The sequence below is a fragment of the Carya illinoinensis genome, chromosome 15 (genome assembly GCF_018687715.1).
Source record: "Carya illinoinensis cultivar Pawnee chromosome 15, C.illinoinensisPawnee_v1, whole genome shotgun sequence".
In the NCBI taxonomy this organism is placed as follows: Eukaryota; Viridiplantae; Streptophyta; class Magnoliopsida; order Fagales; family Juglandaceae; genus Carya; species Carya illinoinensis.
In genome coordinates this window covers 46,731,720-46,751,584 of record NC_056766.1, presented here as the reverse complement: position 1 = coordinate 46,751,584, position 19,865 = coordinate 46,731,720, and the positions used below count along the sequence as shown (strand labels likewise).

General features: G+C 36.6%; 1 protein-coding gene across 1 annotated transcript; it reads right to left on the bottom strand.

Annotated features, from left to right (window-relative positions):
- Window positions 1-1,027: 1,027 nt before the first annotated feature.
- On the bottom strand, window positions 1,028-4,561 carry LOC122297128. Its single transcript, XM_043107031.1, has 5 exons — window positions 4,187-4,561; window positions 3,326-4,046; window positions 2,156-2,565; window positions 1,458-1,527; window positions 1,028-1,330 (listed from the first exon to the last, which is right to left on the bottom strand). Exons 2-5 carry the CDS (start codon window positions 4,027-4,029, stop codon window positions 1,267-1,269), a joined length of 1,248 nt encoding a protein of 415 aa, XP_042962965.1. The 5' UTR covers window positions 4,030-4,046; window positions 4,187-4,561; the 3' UTR covers window positions 1,028-1,266.
- Between the last annotated feature and the right edge of the window lie 15,304 nt (window positions 4,562-19,865).

Below are 19,865 nucleotides of genomic sequence, written 5' to 3'. Positions count from 1 at the left end.
ATAAATTTAGGCTCCAAAAAATCAGCAATCACCTTAATTTTAAGCATTAGTCTAATTAGTCCACTTACCATATGTACTTGTTTCTATACTTAGTCTCTTGTAAATCTATTTATTTGTAAATATATACACATAAAATATTACAGATGAAATAAAACTATTCTTCCTCTCAATCTTAATAGTAAGAGCTGTACATAGTATCATTGATGTTTGATTGTCTTTTGGATTGACAAATGCACACAGCAAATAGAGCTTTGTCCCAAAGGATGGACATAAAAGTTTGTGGACAATTCTGACTAATTCGATGGCTTTTCCCTTGAAATAAGTATTGTCTAATTTCAGTGTTTGTCCACAATAATAATCCATTCGTACTTGCTAATGTTGCCCGTACAATCGAGTGGCTTATTATCTGAAACGAGGGCCTACAAAGCATTATTTACCGACTTGAATTATCAGGATTAGTATTATTATTGTTATCATTATTGTTGTTGTCGTTACTTTGTGTTACAAGAATTTTGAGAAGAACAAGCCCACTTCCATGCTAAATAAATATGCACTTCTTGATATCCGTCGTAGCCAAATGGCATTCCTCTGATAACTCTACTAAAGAAAAGAACTGATTGGTTATGGTTAAACAGAACCTGGTAAAAGTTACCAAAACAATAAAGGCATCATACTCTTTACAAAAATGCGCAGGTAAATATTAAATACCGTACATGTTGCAGTATGAAAACAAGAAATATAAGTCATTGTTAAATGACTAGATCTACTCGTGACTCGAATTTGGCATTAAACTGCAGGCGTTTGGTACACGTGATTTACATGGTCGACACACGAGGAGGGCCCCTGCCAGTGCCACTGTGTCCAAGGAAGGTGTAACACAGCTCGAGGGAATGCTTCTCGAGAGGTTTGGTCCAGTGTATTAAGTCAGAACCATCGATCCAATGGTTCTGCATCCATCAACTATAACTTGGCCATTTGCAAATGGCTGGAGATCATAATAAGGTTGAGGGTTCTACAAACTACGAAGTAGACTTGTAAATGGGACTCTTGTACTAAAAAAATGCATAATTTAGATTAGTAATACAAACCTAGTTAATAACAAGCAACTAGCTTCCTATCACTAATAAATATACACGGGTCTATTCTAAGCAGGTTATTAACAACTGAGCTTCTTCTCGGGAGGAAAGTCCTTACAAGAATAAACTGCATTGCACTTCAAGATTCAGGTGCACAACTCTGCATTGGCAGAGTTGGTTACTTCACCAATCACCGCTGACGGAACTTGGTCTGAACTGTTACCACCCCAGGCCTCAACTCGTGAAAATGATATCTGCAAGAAAACATTACTGATCGTTTACTTTTAAAAAAGGAAATAAAAGAGAATAAAGAAACTCAACCACACCATTTCAAACTATTTAAATCCCAGAGGATTTAAATAGTTTGAACCTGTTTTCAACCTGTTTTCATCAAGGTAGCTTCTCACGGCTGTTGGAATTGCAGCATGTCCTTTGCTATGATTTCCAATACCTGCAGGAGTAATTAGTGTCAGTCCTGCACCGTAATCCATTCTGGAGTACACATTTCAAACTTCCCCTAAAAAGTCTGAACAAGACATGAAGCATTTGAAGCTTCATTTCGTTGGGCAGTGGTTCAACATTACAGGCCTTATCAATCACAATACACTTGATCTACATCAAATTCAATGCAGGCACTTAGAAGTTTCTAGTATCGTAGTTCATCAAATTTAATGCAGGCACTAAGTAATGTTTAGTTGGACACCCAGCATTCAAAAAGAATAAAAATGCACAGGTAACGAAAATGAAGATAGCTAAATAGCTCCTTTTTATGTAACTAGGTGTATCTTGTTTGTATACCTCCTATGTAATTTGGCTATGCCTATTTACTTTAAATAAATTGTTGTCTTACTTGTCAAAAAAAAAAAAAAATATATATATATATAACAAAATACTAATGCCACCCTTTTGACCCTTTTGTAAGTGTCTCAATCACAATAATGAACCAGTAAATTTAAACAATGCACAGATCTGGACACACATGCATGTGCACGAAAGCAAAATATCAAATGGCAACTTCACATACAGCATAGATAGGTATATTAGAATATGTTTACAGTGAGTTTTAGAAACCTACTTACCTGTTATGACTTGTAATGAGGCTGGCCTCTGCCTTGATAACATCTGCTGTATATCTAAATCTTCTGTGTCCAGACAGTTAAATGACTCAAGTGATGAGGAACATACAATTCCACTCTTCATATCGACCCTGTTTTGAGATACTGAATGATTTGGCTGCACTTGGGTTTCAATTTGCTGAAGACGCTCTTGCAAGGCTCGAATAGCTTCTGATGCATGAAGACCGTGCAGGTCCAATTTCCATATATTTTTCTTGCTATTCCTGATGCTAAAAATTTCCTTGGCTGCCTTAGCATTGAGCCTTTCAGCAGCCAACCATTCTTCATGAGCCTTCATAGAGTGGTGTTGGGCCGAAAGATGATCACCTCTTAAAAAGGCATTTGTGCTTGCCCTCGAGTGCTGGGATGCTGATCTGTTCGTTTGAAACAACTAACAAGGAAAACTCAATGTCTATTATTAAAGACCACAATATAATCATGAAATCCTACATATCAGTCAGTGCCTTTTTTACTTCCCTTGATAAGTAATACACCCGTCAGAAGCAATAACAACCAAGGGTACAGCGTCAATATTATCGTATTCTAAAATGCATTTCAGACTGAAGAAAATTGCCTTTAAATGCAGGCAAAGATTGATAACTTTGTCTGACTCAATGTAATAGAAGTTTGCAAACCATATTACATCGTAACAAACTAAGTTACATTCATCAGTGATTTTTCTTTTTAATCTACATAGACTGAATAATTACGTTTTCTATCGACTAGGGGTGTAGTTTATAGCACTAATCAAAGGAATCACAATCAGGATAAATTGATTCCTACTATGTTAAAACAGACCGATCTCGCAATCATCATCAATCGAAGCATAAAATTAATTAAAATAACTACGAGAAGCATTTGTTTCAACAAAATCCATCACAAGCAATAACAACAGGGATTTTATGATATAATTTTTTTCTAAAAGGCTTAATGTAAATGGAAAAAAAAAAAGAATTTTGCTACATGCAAAAAAAGTCGCGCATTAATCTACGTATCACAATAAAATCTATTTTTTTACCAATCACATCAAATTAATACACAGATTAGTGCACAATTATACTTACAACTAGATTTTTTCAAAAAAAAAGCCATCATCCTGATCATGCAAACACATGCCGTCACAATCACATGTACCTTATCGTCTTCAATGCATCTTTTCTGTGAATCAAGTAGATGTCGTCTTCTTCCCACTCGGGTTCAACAGGTACAGACTTCAGACGCTCCAAAATCAGTTTAGTGTCATCAGATAGCTTTTCTCCAAAAGAAAAGTATTGATCTTCCGATTCGTGGCTCTTATACTGAAGAGAGTCCTCAAGCGTAGAGCTCCGGTCGGCGAGGCTCATGGTGTTTCCCAAAGAATCATTTTGATCTCTCTTCGCGCCACATAATTCGTTAGAAGTATAATTTGTTTCCGCAACTACGGTTGGCTCATCCTCAAGGGTGTCATTAATGGGAAACATTGCTTTCAAAAAAGCGGAGGCACTATCCACGTTATCATCCGCAGCTGCCAAGACATCCTCAAGCAAACTATTGTCAGCCCACCGGTGGAGCTCTTTGAGCTTCTGGACGGCTAAAACACGGTCATCTTGCTGGACGAAATTATTGCTAGAATCACCTACTGTTGTAGCTGTCTTTTTGCGGTTCCCATTATCCAGAGAAGGAATGAGTAGTGACGAGAATGGCATAATATTTGTCGGATCAGGAGGAGTAAGAGAGCTTCTTATGGGTGGGAATGGATCCTCTTCCGGAATATGAGGATCAAAGTCAAGTCCTTGTTTTTGTCGGTGCTTGAGGTCAAAGGCGGCCCAACCGGGGGATTTACTTTTTCCCCGCGACATCTTAGCAACACCAAGACCTGGCAAACAAATGGAAATTGCCTTCTTCAATTACATCTTAGAATCCGAAGAACAGAACGAATCTCTCGGGAGACAACAATAAAAACAAGAATAATAAAAAAGAAAGGGTGCCGTGGCATGGACGAACGGCAACAATTACCGTTTTGCTGGGTTTGATCTTATTCTTTCTGGTCTTTTTCGGCAGGCGTTATTCAGGAAGATAAGCGCCGGAATGGTTGTAACCAAGCCCAAGGCGTCAACCGATTGAACGACTATCAACGCTTGTTGTTTTGCTGCACTTCCAGATCTTCTGAAATTACATGCTCCCACGAACTGATTTTGTATCTTTTATGCAACAATCGTGTTTTCCTAAAAAGGCTACCGGTTTGGATAAAATAAAGGGACAGGACCGCTTTGGAGCGGTCATGACTGGTTTTGCCTTTAGATGAGCAGCTAATAAGGAATGGACACATCAGTAATGTACATTGTGAACTGTGTTTGGGTGTTGATCATTTTAAATCTCATTCGTTACTATTTATTATTTTATTATTACTTTTTACCTAAGTTTTAATATTATTTATTATTTTTTACTTACTTTTTATCACTATTTATTATTTTATTATTACTATTCACAGCTCTTCTTAACATTTCTGAACACCCAAAATATCCTACATCTTTTCCCCCTTCTCTTGCTACCCACTGCTCTCTCCCATCCATTGTTGCCTAGCCATTCCCACGCCAACGGCAGCTACCCAATCCAGCGCAGCAGTGCTTTCAATGCCATCCACCCACAGCCACCATGCAGTCCGACGCAGGCACCACTGTCATCCTCCCTGGTTTGTTAACTTTCTATGTCATTCTTCCATGGTTTTATTTGCCCGATTGAAATTGCCCAACCCCTATTTTACATCGCAAATTTCCTACAAATTAGCAGCTGCAGTTCATAGGTTTTGTTGGGTTGAGATGCTCTAACCATGTTCTACAAGGTTATTTCGACAGATTTTTCGCATATCCATATTTTGTTCACCACCATATGATTTGATGTCAATGTTTCAATTTTGTCCGTGCAAATATAGCTAGCAAAACCCATTGTCTCACACGCAAAGAGATGCCTCACAAGTGCCTTATCACTCATGAGTTTTTTCATTGCAAAGGCAAGACTTAGTGACACTGAAAGAGGGAGTCCCTCCGGAACTACAACAACTAGTATAGTCATTGAAATAGCAAAGTAATTTAGGAGTTTGAGTGCATCACTGGCAAACTGTTATGATTCTGATCGTAACAGAAAGGTAGAAGGATGTATAGAGGAAAAATGGAGTGAATCTGTAACGAAATATGGAAGAAGATATACTAAATTTTACTAAATAAGCTGTAAAGATAGATGGTTTTTCGAGGAACCCTAGCCTCCAATGTTCTGATTAAGCCAATAGAAGATATTCGATGATCTGATTCTGCTACATCCTCTCTCCTATATTCCCTTAGCTCACTACTAACTAAATGTGACACATTACCGTAGTGACTAACATAATATAAAGCAAAAAGGAATATACTCCAGGAAATTAAAACAGTGCATAAAACATAACGATAAAATGGTGCACTTCCAAGTGCTATTAAACGATGCACTTCACTTTTCTCTAATGCTATGCGTTTTGCATTTTATTCCTCTGCGTTATAAAACGACCTCATAGGACTAGAGCCCTTGACTTCAGTTCCCCTTCTTCGACTTCTGCTCTTCCACGAGGCCATAACAAGCCCCCCACAGTTAGAGAACCTTGCCCACAAGGTGGAGGTAGGTTTCTTGTAATTTCCATAGTGGTTCCCACGTGTTATTTTCGGTGGTGGCTCTGATCCACTTTATGAGAACCTTTGTGATTGCAAGGTGGCCATGGCATTTGACTCTGTGATCTATGATGCATCTCGGATCTAGTTGAAGCTCACCACTTGCATTAACTGGTGGTAGTGAAGGAAGTGGCTAGATCTGTTTGCCGAGCTTCCTCTCGAGGTGTGACGCCCCCAAATTCCGTTTGGGATCGGACGGACATTTGAAGCGTCGAGACATGCAACACAAGGTTACCTGCCCCCGTTCATAACATATAAGATGCAATAATCCTAACATGCATCTAACATTATGCAATATTCGCAGCGGATAATTTTTTTCTTTAGCAATACTATGCACCAAACTGAAAATATCCCAATACTTAAAACATACTTCATACATAAAGATCCATTGAATAACTAAGATCACAGCACTATTCCAAAATAGTTATGATCCAAAAGTACTGGAGATGCAACTCCATCGTACAAGTAGTAATTTAACTACTATATTAACATTAACGACGCACCGTCGTTCAGTCGACTGTGTCTAGTTGGTCAGCTCCTGGTCCTCCTTCAGGTCCTATAACAAGATCTACCATTCGGGGGGAATGGTAGTTGGGACTACCACAGTGAGATTTGATTACAAATCTCAGCAAGTTAACAAAAAACTTCCACATATGCTAATGATGCATGTATGACAGTAAAAGCATAAATGCATAATCAAATTCATAAGTAATTAAAGCATAACTTAGCGTACAACATAGCAAAATTGACATAGCTTAAATTGAATCATGAACTGAACTTGACTTGACAAGAACTTGATCTGAAACTTGACTTAGCATGAACTTGCTCTGAAACTTGAATTAACATGAAAAATACATACTCCACAGTTGTTGTGGCCCCATGTATTATACGTGTAAATACATACTCCACAGTTGTTGTGGCCCCATGTATTCTACACAAACTTGACTTAACATTAAAAATACATACTCCACAGTTGTTGTGGCCCCATGTATTCTACACAAACTTGACTTAACATGAAAAATACATACTTCACAGTTGTTGTGGCCCCATGTATTTTACGCATCACAATTGTAGTTAAATACATACTCCACAGTTGTTGCGGCCCCATGTATTCTACACAAACTTGACTTAACATGAAAAATACATACTCCACAGTTGTTGTGGCCCCATGTATTCTACGTGTAAATACATACTCCACAGTTGTTGTGGCCCCATGTATTCTACACAAATTTGACTTAACATGAAAAATACATACTCCACAGTTGTTGTGGCCTCATGTATTCTACGTGTCACAATTGCTGTGTCTCACGTAGTATATGCGCCACAATTGCTGTGACCCCATACATAAGTAATCAAGATGAAACGTGACTGGAATACGAAAGAACTGAAGCCCTGACGTAACATAACGTGAGTTGAATATAACTTGAAATACATGACCAACTTGAGATAGAAATATTTCGTAACATGACATAACATATAATAGACAACATATTTAACATGACATACTTGCAACAGTGAATATTACATGACTTGACATACATGTAATAGATGGCATACTTAGCATGACGTACTTGTAAGGTACAATAATACATGACAAAATATATTATGTAACAGATAAAAATTGATGACAGAATAAATTCTGTATAATAGACAATTACATGATAACTTGACATGGCATGACACATATGATAACATACATACATACACTGTAGTTCTTTTACTTAGCACACATACACAGTAGACTGCTAGTAAGTTAAAAGCTAACTTACCTCGATCTCCGCATTTCTTATAAAACTTCAAGTGCGATCACGAGGAACTGTAATTAGTGATTCTAAAAGTTAGAACTAAATCACTAATAATTTGAAATATGGAAAATACTAACTTAAAGAGTAAAATTTTCATTTTACTCTCTACATGTGGGAAAATGACCGTTTTACCCATAACTTAAGGATTTTGTATACTAATTCCAAAAGTTTCCAAAATTTACATTCCTCATGTAAATTTTGTTCTAAACTTAAATATCAACTCAGAAAAATTTAAAACAAAACACAACTATGGAAAACACACTATGGCCGAAACATCCATAGGCCATTTCCCTTGATTTTTGTTGCAATTCCTTCCAACTTCAAAACTCATGCTTAAACCAAAATTTTGCAACAAACATCTTCCAATTCTAAGTTCAAAACCATACTTAAAACATCCATTTAGAAAAAGCTAATAATTAACACCAAACTTTTTGTAAAAAGATCCAAGCACTTGAATCACAAGTTTTGACCTTAAATCAAAACATCTCCAAGAATTTCAAAAATCAAATCTTACTTCTAACATATTAATAATATCATCCTAACATCAACCATGCTTTAAATCATCGAACTAAAGTCACCAAAATCACAAAATAACATTTGGAGTTTTTGGTTTTACACTTAGTCCAAAAACATAAACTTTTTCCTCAACTAGTTTTGATAAATCTCTTGATCTATGACTTATAATTATATGATCTTCAAACCAAACCATCACATGGTTTAAAAAGATGTCCTAAAACATATATAAGCTTCTAATTCAAGATCACATGGTTAGAAATTAACCAAAACATAAATTTAGCCAAGAATATCCACACTTTGGCTTATTTGAATATCTCTTTGCATAAAATTTCATATCTTTGAAACTAACATCAAATATCTTCAAAATAATAATATAACATGTATATAAGATACTTAGTATCCTCCAATAAAATTATTAAAGTCATTAGAATAGGTTTAGACCACCAAAGAGTTAAACTTTCTCAAAACAGAAACTGTTTTTCCTCTTCCAGTTTCTAAGTTTCTAAATATAAGAAAATCTTTCATCAAAACCTTTAATCATGCAAAAATCCTCAACCAATAGTCATATATACATGTTAACAATACTCCATAAAAATTTCGGACCAATATCTATCCATTAGCTTGGTCAAAAACTCCAAACTATAACATACTCTCCAGATTCACGCCCAGAATGACCTTTCCATGGTTAAAAATACTTTTGACCGACCAAATGACCATGGAATGATACGAAAAATACATCTACGGAAACTAGACTCAAAGAGGAACAACTTATATGAAGGAGACTTTATGATAAAACACTTACAAAAGCTTCGAAATGGGTGTGCAAAAGAACTCCTAAAACCTGTCCGAGAGAGAGTGTTTGGTATTCTTTCAATGGAAAGCATAAATGAAGATAATTTCGTGGGGAGGGATGGCTGGAGATATTTGTGGATAAGATATGGAAGAGATGAGGCTGGAGTGAGAGTTAAGTGTAGGACTCTCTTACCCGAAGTGAGAGTTAAGTGTAGGACTCTCTTACCGGAGTGAGAGTGGAGTGTAGGACTCTCTTACCTAATAATATCTATAAAAAATCAACTCAAGATATTTTTACCCAATAATATCCACGAAATTAGTTCAAAATATTTTCTAAATGTGGAGTAGACTTGGAAGAGTAAGGTGGTTAAAATCTTTCCATGTGTATTTTAAATCTATGTTCTTAAGATATTTTCCAAATGTGTATTTTGCTTAGGTGTCATGATCTCACACCTTGATTTCCTTCACAATTCCATCTAATGGTTTCTCTTTGTGCTAAGTATCTAATACTATTCATTATGTGTGGTTAAGATCTTGCCAAGTATCCAAATAAAATTTCGCTAACCTAATTTGGACATTTCACACTGTGATTTTGAAAACACTGCGTTTAGTACATTTACTGAGATTACTATTCACTCCAAAAATAAACGTAATAAACTTAGTACTGAAAAATCCTAAATATTCAATTAAGCCTAGTGGTGTAGACTATAATGTATTCTGACACTTCTAACTATCTCAAATAATTAAAATCGCATTTCTGGCACCATAGTAAGTGATAACACTAACTATGTTGACAGGCTAAAACCTATGCGATTAGTCGATTCGTGTAAACTTACGGAATTTTCGCGAGGTTCTTAAGGTCAAAAGAAATTCCACAATTGAATTTATAGCGGGTTGTTACACGAGGTAAGAGATATGAAACACTAGATGAATTTGAGCAGTAGGAGGAAAATCCAAACGGTAAGCCACTGCACCTAGCCTTTGAACCACTTGGAATGGTCCATAAAATCTTGGTGAAAGCTTAAGATTGTGACGAGGAGTCATTGATTTCTGCTGGTAGGATTGAAGATGGAGGTAAACTCAATCCCCAACCTGAAATTCCCTTTCAATTCTCTTTTTATCCACATAACATTTCATATGCTATTGAGTGAAGTTGAGATTTTCCTTAGTAATTGCTTGATTTGTTCTCTGTTTTGTAAAATTTTGTCCATTGCTTCATTGTTTGTCATGCCTGGGATATACACAGTGATTTTAGGAGGGGGATACCCGTATAGGGCTTTAAAAGTAAATGTATGATAGGAGCTATTGTACCACCATTCTACCATAGATAACCACTAAGTCCAACCCCTCGGTGTAGTCCCTACATAGCAACAGAGATAACACTCCAGGATTTAGTGCCTCTGTCCAACCATCAGTTTCGGGATGGTAGGTTGAGCTATAGTTCAAGGCAGATCCCTATAATGTGAACAAGGAGTTCCAGAATGAACTTAAAAAATGAGGGTCTCGATTCGAGACGATGGCCTTAGGAAACCCATGCAACTTGAACACCTGGTCCAAATAAACCTTAGCAACCCCAACAACAATCTAAGGTTGCGATGGGGTGATGAAATGCCCATATTTTGTCAAGCAATCCATGACCACCAATATAACACTCACCCCTTGGGACAAGGGCAATCTCTCGATAAAATCAAGGGATATCTCCTCCCAAGCCTGTTCTGGAACTAGAATGGGCTGTAAAAGTCCCGTTGGATGGTTAGTCTCACACTTATTCACTTGACAAATGTCACACTCCTTCACTAGCCTTTTAATATCCTTTTTCATGTCTTTCCAATAAAAATCTTGCTTCGCCCTTTGATATGTCTTGGGATGCCCCGAGTGACCAGCTTGGGGACTGCCATGTATGTATTGGAGAATTTTTTGCTTAAAGGGAGCCTTAGGATTGATGACAAACCTTCCCTTTTTAAATATGAGGCCCTATTGCAAAGAATAACCTTTAGGCACCTACTGACCAGCATGCAGTTTTGCCAACAAATCTTGCATTTAAGGAGAAATAGAATAACTCAGTTTGAGCTCCTCAATCTAGATTGGTGTGGGAAATGATGGAAAGCTAAAACTGCCTCTTGCGATTCCAAACCCTCATTCTTTCAGGAAAAAGAATCAGCCACCTTGTTGTCTCTATCTTTTTTATTCTCAATCTTAAAATCATAACCCATTAACTTAGTCAATGATTTATGTTGAGCTACGATTCCTACTTTTTGCTCTAGTAAATACTTTAGAACTTGTTGCTCTATTTTAACAACAAATGACTACCCAAGAAGATACGACCTCCACTTTTACAACGCCGTGACCAAAGCTAGTAGTTCTTTTCCATATATTGATAATGAGAGAGCCCGTCCCTTCAAAGCCTTGCTTAAAAAGGCAATAGGCTACCCTGTTTGCAGGAATACTGCTCCTAACTCACTCCCACTTAGTAAAATCCGGAAGCCTTAGGACTGGGAGTTGTGTCACCATAGCTTTTAGTTGGTGGAAGGCTTTTTCTGCTATCTCATTCTAAAATAAAGCATTCTTTCTCAATAATTTAGTTAAAGGAGTAGCAATGAGCCCATAGTTGCGAAGAGACTTTCTATAATATCCGATTAAACCTAGGAAACCCCTTAAAGACTTGGTATTTGCTAGAATTGACCCATCCAACATTGAGGCTACCTTGTTTCGATCAGCTCTTACTCCTTCGACAATCACTATGTGGCACAAATACTTGACCTCTCTCACGCCAAAACTGCAGTTAGATAGTTTAGCGTAAAGTTGGTTTTCCAAAAGCACCTCAATAACCTAGGATGACATAAATGCTCTTCCTCCCCTTTATTGTAGAACAAAATATCATTAAAAAAAAAAACTAATACAATTCTCCTGAGAAGTGGCTTAAAGATGTCATTCATTAACCCTTGAAATGTAGACAGGGCATTAGTTAGTCCAAATGGCATCACCAAGAACTCATAACAGCCTTCATGAGTTCAAAAAGAATTACCGACCCTTGCAACTCATATAAAAGCTCATCAATGATGGGTATAGGGAATTTATGTTTAACCGTCTCCTGATTAAGGGCCCTATAATCCACGCACAGGCACCAACTACCATTTGCCTTGCATACTAAAATCACCAAGAATGAAAATGGGCTATAACTCGGCCTTATTACTCATGTTTTCAACAATCAGCTAAAATCTTCTCAATCTCTGATTTTTTATAATAGGGATATCGATTAGGTCAAGTTGAGATGGGAGGGGTTTCCTCCTTGAGGACTATTTTATCGTCTTGTTGTTTGGTGGTGGCAAACCAGTGGGTTCTTCAAAAATCTTGTTAAATTCCTTAAGTAGGAGCTGCATTTTTTGGTCTACTGATTGTTGTTTGGTGTGTACTAGAGTTGTAATCAATTGTAAAAACAACCCCTACCCTTACTGACACTGTCCAACAATTAGGGCTGTGCAAATCTTTGAATATTTTGATTCCATCCAATCTTCGCTTCGATTCCAACTCTGTCAGAGTCAGAGTGGTTGGAAATCGAAGTTAGAATCGAAGTAGTTCCAAAAATCTAAACAGAGTTCAGAGCTGGCAGAGTTTGGAGTTTGGACTCCAAACTCTTAACTTTGACTTTCTTTAAAAAAAAGCACACACACATATACAAAACGACGTCGTTTTGCATTTGTCTTTTTTTTAATACTAACTTAAACAACGCCGTGCCATTTAATAGGAACTACATCATTTACCTAATTGATATGAGATGCCCATTTCTTCTTCTCTCCCACGTCGCACGACTCTCTCAGCCTCTCTCACTTCTCACTACAAACATCTCTGATTCTCATGGTCATCATTGGTCTGTTCCTCTTGCTCCTATGCGGCTCAACCTGTAGATTTCTTCACACTGCCATCGTCGCAATGTCACCGTCGCAACATCAATTGCCAATTGGTAATTTTAGGATTTTAAATTTAGGAATTTTAGTTACATGGAATTATATACTATTATTGTTGTTGGTTATTGATTTTGGATTGTGTAGATTGTAGAAATATGTATATAATTGTATGGAGAAAATGGTTGTGATGAGTTTTATCACGGTTCTTGATTTTGGATAGTGAATTAAAGGTGTTGGTGAAAATGTCACTAAGAAATTGATTTGTTGAAAATTGCCCAAAGCTATATTGTTTTGTGCTTTTCTGAAATTGATTTGTTCTTTTCATGCTCCTCTTCCTGTGATGACACAGTTATTGAGAGAATTGTCTCTTGCAAGTGGACTCATTCTTTAATTCCCTTACATGAAACCTCTCTGTGTGTGGCTCTGTAGTCTGCACTATGCATGCATGGTCAATTTATCATCATGATATTTGTTGGGCACATAATATTTACAATTTAGATGCCACCAAAGAAATCCATGGCTACCTTCATTATTTTTTTTTTCTTTTCTTGTGAAATATGGACATTTTGATTAGTCTATATATATATATATATATGTAGACAGACACACATGAACATATATGGGCCTCTGATTAACAACTTTACAGGGAATATGACATATTTATAGCCATGTATTTAATGTTATTCTCTATGCAGAAAAAAAATATATATTTTCAACTTTTATTTTATAAGTAAAATGAAAGCAAGTAATTATATTTTTAAATGATTGACATTTGACAAGCTAAACATACAAAAAATTACTAAAAATTAATGCAGCATCATGCCTGTTTAATTTCTTAGTATGTTGTCATGCTTTTATTTAAACAAAGCTTAAGGCTAATTAGACCTTAAATATATGCCAATATGTCCTAGACTCACAATTGTGTGTAGTGATATGGATGCTACAAGTACACCTAGTGGGACTTCACAGAGGGATTTGGATGCCACAACCACAGTTCCTACACCAAGATCTAAACCCACTTTTAGAGCAGGTATTTCTTGTGCAAGTAGTCGATTATCGCTCCCAATAGACATAGAAGATGAGAATGTGTTTAATGAAGAGGAGGAGATGAGTATTGGGGACAATTCGAATCTACCACCAGTACTAGCACCAACACCACGAACTATTAAAAAAAGGTTGTGGAAACATTTTACTAAAATTTCTGGTAATCGTGAGAGCACGCAGGTGCGATGCTACCACTGTGGGAAACTTTGTGAATGTCATTCGAAAAACCAAGGCACCGATTTATTAATAGGACATCTTAATGGTTGTCAGCGGTATAAAATGCACAAGGGATTGGCGGCCACTGATCAAATTAAGTTCAGTTATGAAACTTCTATAGCCACTGATGACACACAAGTTAAAAAAATGGCCATCCCTCAGTACGGTGAGAAGATGTTAAGGTATATGCTTATAGAGATAATAATTACTAATGAGATGCTTTTTACCACAATCAACAACAGAGGCTTCCGAAAGTTTGTCCAAACTATTAAGTCACGATTTCCATTTCCATCACGATATATAGTGATGCAATATTGTATGAAGATGCATGTAAAAGAGAAGGCAGAGATGAAGAAGATATTTATTACCACTGCCCAGAGAGTGCCATTTACGATTAACACATGGACGTCCTTACAAAATATTTCCTACATGCGTATCACAGCACACTATATTGACAGTGAGTGAAATTTGAAAAAATAGATTATTGGGTTCAAATAAATTGTTGATCGAAATGGTGTATCCATTGGGATGGAGATGGATGATTGTTTAAAAGATTGGAGAATTCCAAAAGTTCTATTTATTATAGTTGATAATGTCAGTGCTAATGACACTACAATTGAATAGTTCAAGAGGAATAAGACGATGAAAGATGATGTCACTCGTTAACACGAGTTTATTCATATTCGATGTTGTGTTCATATCATCAACCTCATTGTTCTTGAAGAGTTAAAAGAGGTTGACGATTCCATTACTAGAGTCCACAATATTGTACTATATGTGAGGGCTTCCCCCTAAAAACTTGCCAAGTTTAGGGCAATAGCAGAATAGCTTCAGATTCCATGTTCTAGTATGTTGTATTTGGACGTTCCAACTTGATAGAAATCTACATACATGATATTGGATGTGGCACAGAAATATCAAAATGCGTCCGAGAGGATGGAGGTCGAGGATGGAGGCCTTAGGTATGCTTTGTTGGAGCCAGCAAGAAAGGAGCCCGATGCGTTAGATGCACATAATTGGACTAGTGTGGGGTACTTTGTTTAGTTCTTGAAAATCTTTTATGACATAACTATGTGGATATCTGAATCAAAATATACGATTGCAAACTTATACTTCAGCGAGCTCTCGGGCTTCACTTCCATTTGAAACGAGGTTGTGATGATAGTAGAAGGTTGTTATCTGCTATGGCATCGAGGATGCAGATCAAATATGATAAATATTTAGAAATATTGAGAAGATAAATAGATTATTTCTTATGGTTGTGATCCTTGACCCCCGATATAAATTGGTCGTTATAGAATTTTGGATAAATTTCATCCTCAGGGCAATGAGGGATGCACAGTTTATTATAGTGCTAAAGAATGATCTTGATGACTTATATAGACACTAAACAATAGTGATCAGCCTTCATCCGCATCTGGTACCACCTCACACTCAAGGGCAACTTGGTCGACATCTCCCTCAAATGATGATTTGCCTCTAGGTCATCTTATTATGTAATAGTATCTTGAACTCGTTGCAACAAGGAATATTATACAGTGTACTTCTAATGTTGAATAGTATTTTAAGAAAGCCATCGAGACACATAGCACTGTATTTCAGTTATTAACTTGATGGAAAACTAATTCTGCAAAGTATCAAATCATTTCCCGAATCGCCCGAGATGTGCTAGCTATTCCTATCACTACGGCTGCCTCAAAGTCGGCATTTAGCACTGGAGGTCGAGCGTTAGATGTTTATCGGAGTTCAATATCACCATCAACCGTGGAGGCCCTCATTTGCACATAGAATTGGATAAGTGATATGCCTATTGGACTAGATACTGCAAGCGCTAATGTTGAAAGCTATAGGCTTGAATTGAATAACTTTATTTTATTTTTTTCTTATTATTTAATGGTTATTTAAATAATTATTTAATTCTTTCAATGATTATTTATTTCTATTTAATGTTTCATCTATTTAACTTCTACGTTTTATGATTTCATAGATCTAATTGCAAACCTTAGCATAATTACTGGTGACTAATAGTCTAAGATGGACGCCCCGTTGGAGTTAGAATGCAGTTGATGGAGTATGAATAACCCCCTTTAATCTTTATTGGTAAGAAATGAGAATTAAATTATACTTTTAGCATGCTCAATTTTATATTATTTTTTTTTCTTTTTATTGTTTGCGACTTTCTATCTTTTAGGTATCACCATTGACACTTATCCATGCTGCAAATGATGTTTTTACTTTTTAGTGTTTATGTAGTTATTTGTAGGTGTCTTAGTCAATACTCAGTGTAGTAAAAAATGGATTGTTATAGCTTATGGGCCTACAACCAATGGCTACATGTTATTTGTTATTTTTTCATTTTTTTTTCTTTAGTTCAAAAAATTAGAATTGACCCAAGTAGAACCATTAAATAATTAGAGCTCCGTTCGGAGGTCAGAGCTCCAACCTTCGATCGGAGTTGGAGTCGGAGTTCAAATTTTACTTCAACCCATTGGAGTCGAAGGTCAAAAAATATAACTACGACTCCGTCGAAGTCGGAGCACAGCCCTACTAGCAAGGCCTTCTTCCCACCCTCAAAAGTGTAGCTACTTAACTTCATACCCAACAGCTGAATTGGTCTCTCATTCCAAGTAAACTTCATTGACAGTTTAGAGAAATCCCAAATAATAGAGCCTAAGGTGACCAACCACTAGACTCCTAAAACAGCATCACAACCACCTAAGGGAAGCAGGTAATAAGATGGATAAAAAGAATTACCTTAAGTTTTAGTGTTGACCTCCCTACAAATCCCTTCACTATGGATGGTATCTCCATTGGCCACCTTGACTGATAGTCTTGCTATGGGTCTACACATAAATTGATTCTCCTGCTCATAGAGGGGTCTAAAAAATTGTGGGTGCTCCCAGAGTCCACCAACTTCTCTCCCCCAATCGTACCATGAATTCTCATAGTGTTTGAAGTATGAGTTCTTGTGATAGCATTAATAGAAATCTCAGGTCCCCCTTGGATAGTAGGTAACTTTATTCCTTCCTCAAAATCCTTAGAGTTATAAAATACCTTATCTGATTTCTCTCCTTCACATCCTTGTAGCAGATACACCTTGGGAGTTTTACATACATGCTTGTGATGCCATTTCTCTTCACAATGGTAACAAAAGCCTTTTCTTTTTGTTTTTTCATGTATTTGTGTAGAGAAAACCTTCTTGATAGGAATTGCTGGTTTATTGCCTTGGTTTGAACCCTCCCCAGAATAGCCCCCATGGCCACCCCCTCCTGTTAGAATAATTCTTTTCCTTCCATGGTCTTATTGCCTTACTCATACTGACCAGATATTCTTCATGTATTCTTGCGAGGCCAAATGATGTGCTTAAGTTCACAGGATTCAACAGATGAAGTGCAAGACAAATATCATCTTTGAGGCCACTGATGAAGCAGCTCAGCTTGAGAGGGACCAAGAGTCCTTTAAGCCTATTTGAAAGGGCTTAAAACTCATCTTCATACGCTGCTACTGATGAAATTTGCTTAAGCCTTTTTAGAGCTTCCATGGAATCGTTGTATGTGGTGGTTCCAAAATGCGTTTAGAGGGCTTGAAGAAAGGTCGGCCAGCATGTAAACTGCCCCTTGTCCTTTGCATCTCGGTACCAATTAGTGCTTGTCCCTCTATATGGTATGAAGCTATGAGTAATCTTTCAGCTGGAGGTATTTGGTGAAAGTCAAAGTAGTGAGAGGCCTTAAATATCCACCCATCTGGGTCTGAACCATCAAAATGTGAGAAATCAAACTTGATCCCCCTCATTCCATGTCGCTAATGGTCAAAATTTTCTGGTTCCACGTCTAATTCTTAGTGAGGCCCCTTGTTCAGGTTAGCTACCACTATGCACACCAACTATGCACACCATATCATTTGTCAGGTTCTATGTGGCAACCAAAGCTTGCACCTGCTCTCTCAACTTCTGTATCCCTTGTTCATGTGACTCAACTTGCCTTTGAATTGTCTCTTGTTGTTGTTTGGATCTAGTGCATTCAGCTATTAGGAAGGTGTCTCTAGATACCAATTGTTATGATTCTGATTGTAAAAGAAAGGTAAGAGGATGTATAGAGGAAAAATTGAGTGAACTTGTAATGAAATATGGAAGAAGATGTACTGGATTTTATTGAATAAACTATATAAATAGATGGGTTTTCAAGGAACCCTAGCCTCCAATGTTCTGATTAAGCCAATAGAAGGTATTCGACAATTTGATTCTGCTACCTCCTCTCGCCTATATTCTCTTAGCTCACTACTAACAACCTTTGACACACTATCGTAACCACTAACATAACAGAAAGTAAAAAGAAATACACTGCAGGAAATTAAAATGGTGCATAAAACAGAATGATAAAACGGTGCACTTCAAGGTGCTATTAAATGGTGCACTTCACTTTTCTCTATTGTTGTGCGTTTTGCCTTTTATTCCTTTGACTTATAAAACGACCCAATAGGACAAAAGCCCTTGACTTTAGTTTCCCTTCTTCGACTTCAAGTCACTGACTTCACTCTTCCATACCTAATTTTCCTTCATCCCATCTACTATTCCATGAGGCCATAACACAGACCAATCTTTGATCTTATCGTGTAGTGATTTTTCCACAAAAAATCTTGAGGTCTAAACTAAAAAGGTCAACACTATAACAACAAGACTATATTTCCAATAATGGGTGTGGGGAGGGGAGGGAGCTGGCTTCTCAGGTTCAGTGAGAGAGAGACGAGGGTGAATGAGGGTAGGGGAATCAGAACTAACTTCGAGAGACGAGGGTGGGAGAGAGAACAGGCATCGGTGCGGTGCAAATGCATCTTGGGTTTAATGGGTGGGTTACGTGGTAGGTGTACATTGGTGGCTGTTCTTAGCGCTACATCAGATATGCCAACCAAAAGATATTCTCATAAAGGGATCAAACTCATCTCAATTCATCTCATCTAATAATTGAGTAATGTTATTCATCATCCATTTTCTCATCATTTTCTTACCATCCTATGATATGATATTAAATGATTATAAAATATTTATTATGTTTCACTTGTGAACCTATTATTTAATATCACATTATAGAATGATGAGAGGAGGATGGGAAAAAAGATGATAAATAGATTTTTTCCTAATCATTATAACTTTTTTAAATTTCTACATAAAACATAATAAACAATTCAATTTTTTCAAATCTCAAAAATTAATAATATTAAAAAAAATTCTAATAATATTTTATTTAATTCTTAACTTTCATCGACCTTAACGCATCTCATTTCAACTTATTATCCAAACCTCACCTAAACAGAAATGAGAGAGAGAGAGAGAGAGAGAGAGATTTCTCTAAAAAACAGAAGATGATAATGGCCAGTCGAGGGTGGGTGCTAACACGTCGGTTTGGTCAGTTTGAAAACCGAATCAATATATATACCGCTTTGAAAGTTTAAAAATCAATATCAAACCAATTAACTATCGAAAGTGGAATTTTTTATTTTTTCGATTTCGGCCCTGTTTGATCTCTATATTGGTAATAATATCATATTTACATATACTAAATTATTAGTTTATTTATATTATAGTATAAGCATATTATTTTATAATAATTAACGTATTTTAGTGTAGTATTGAATTTAACTATAATCTATATAAGTTCTAGAATTTTTATATGAGTATATATGATTGAATGTGTAAAAATATATTTACGAAAAGAATATATATTTT

Excerpts from the sequence above, each read along its gene's own strand:
- LOC122297128 (XM_043107031.1), bottom strand. The coding sequence starts at position 4,029 with ATGTCGCGGGGAAAAAGTAAATCCCCCGGTTGGGCCGCCTTTGACCTC. Across the intron at positions 2,566-3,325 it reads GATGCATTGAAGACGATAAG|ATCAGCATCCCAGCACTCGA; the intron begins GTACATGTGATT and ends TCAAACGAACAG. Across the intron at positions 1,331-1,457 it reads AGCTACCTTGATGAAAACAG|ATATCATTTTCACGAGTTGA; the intron begins GTTGAAAACAGG and ends GTTTTCTTGCAG.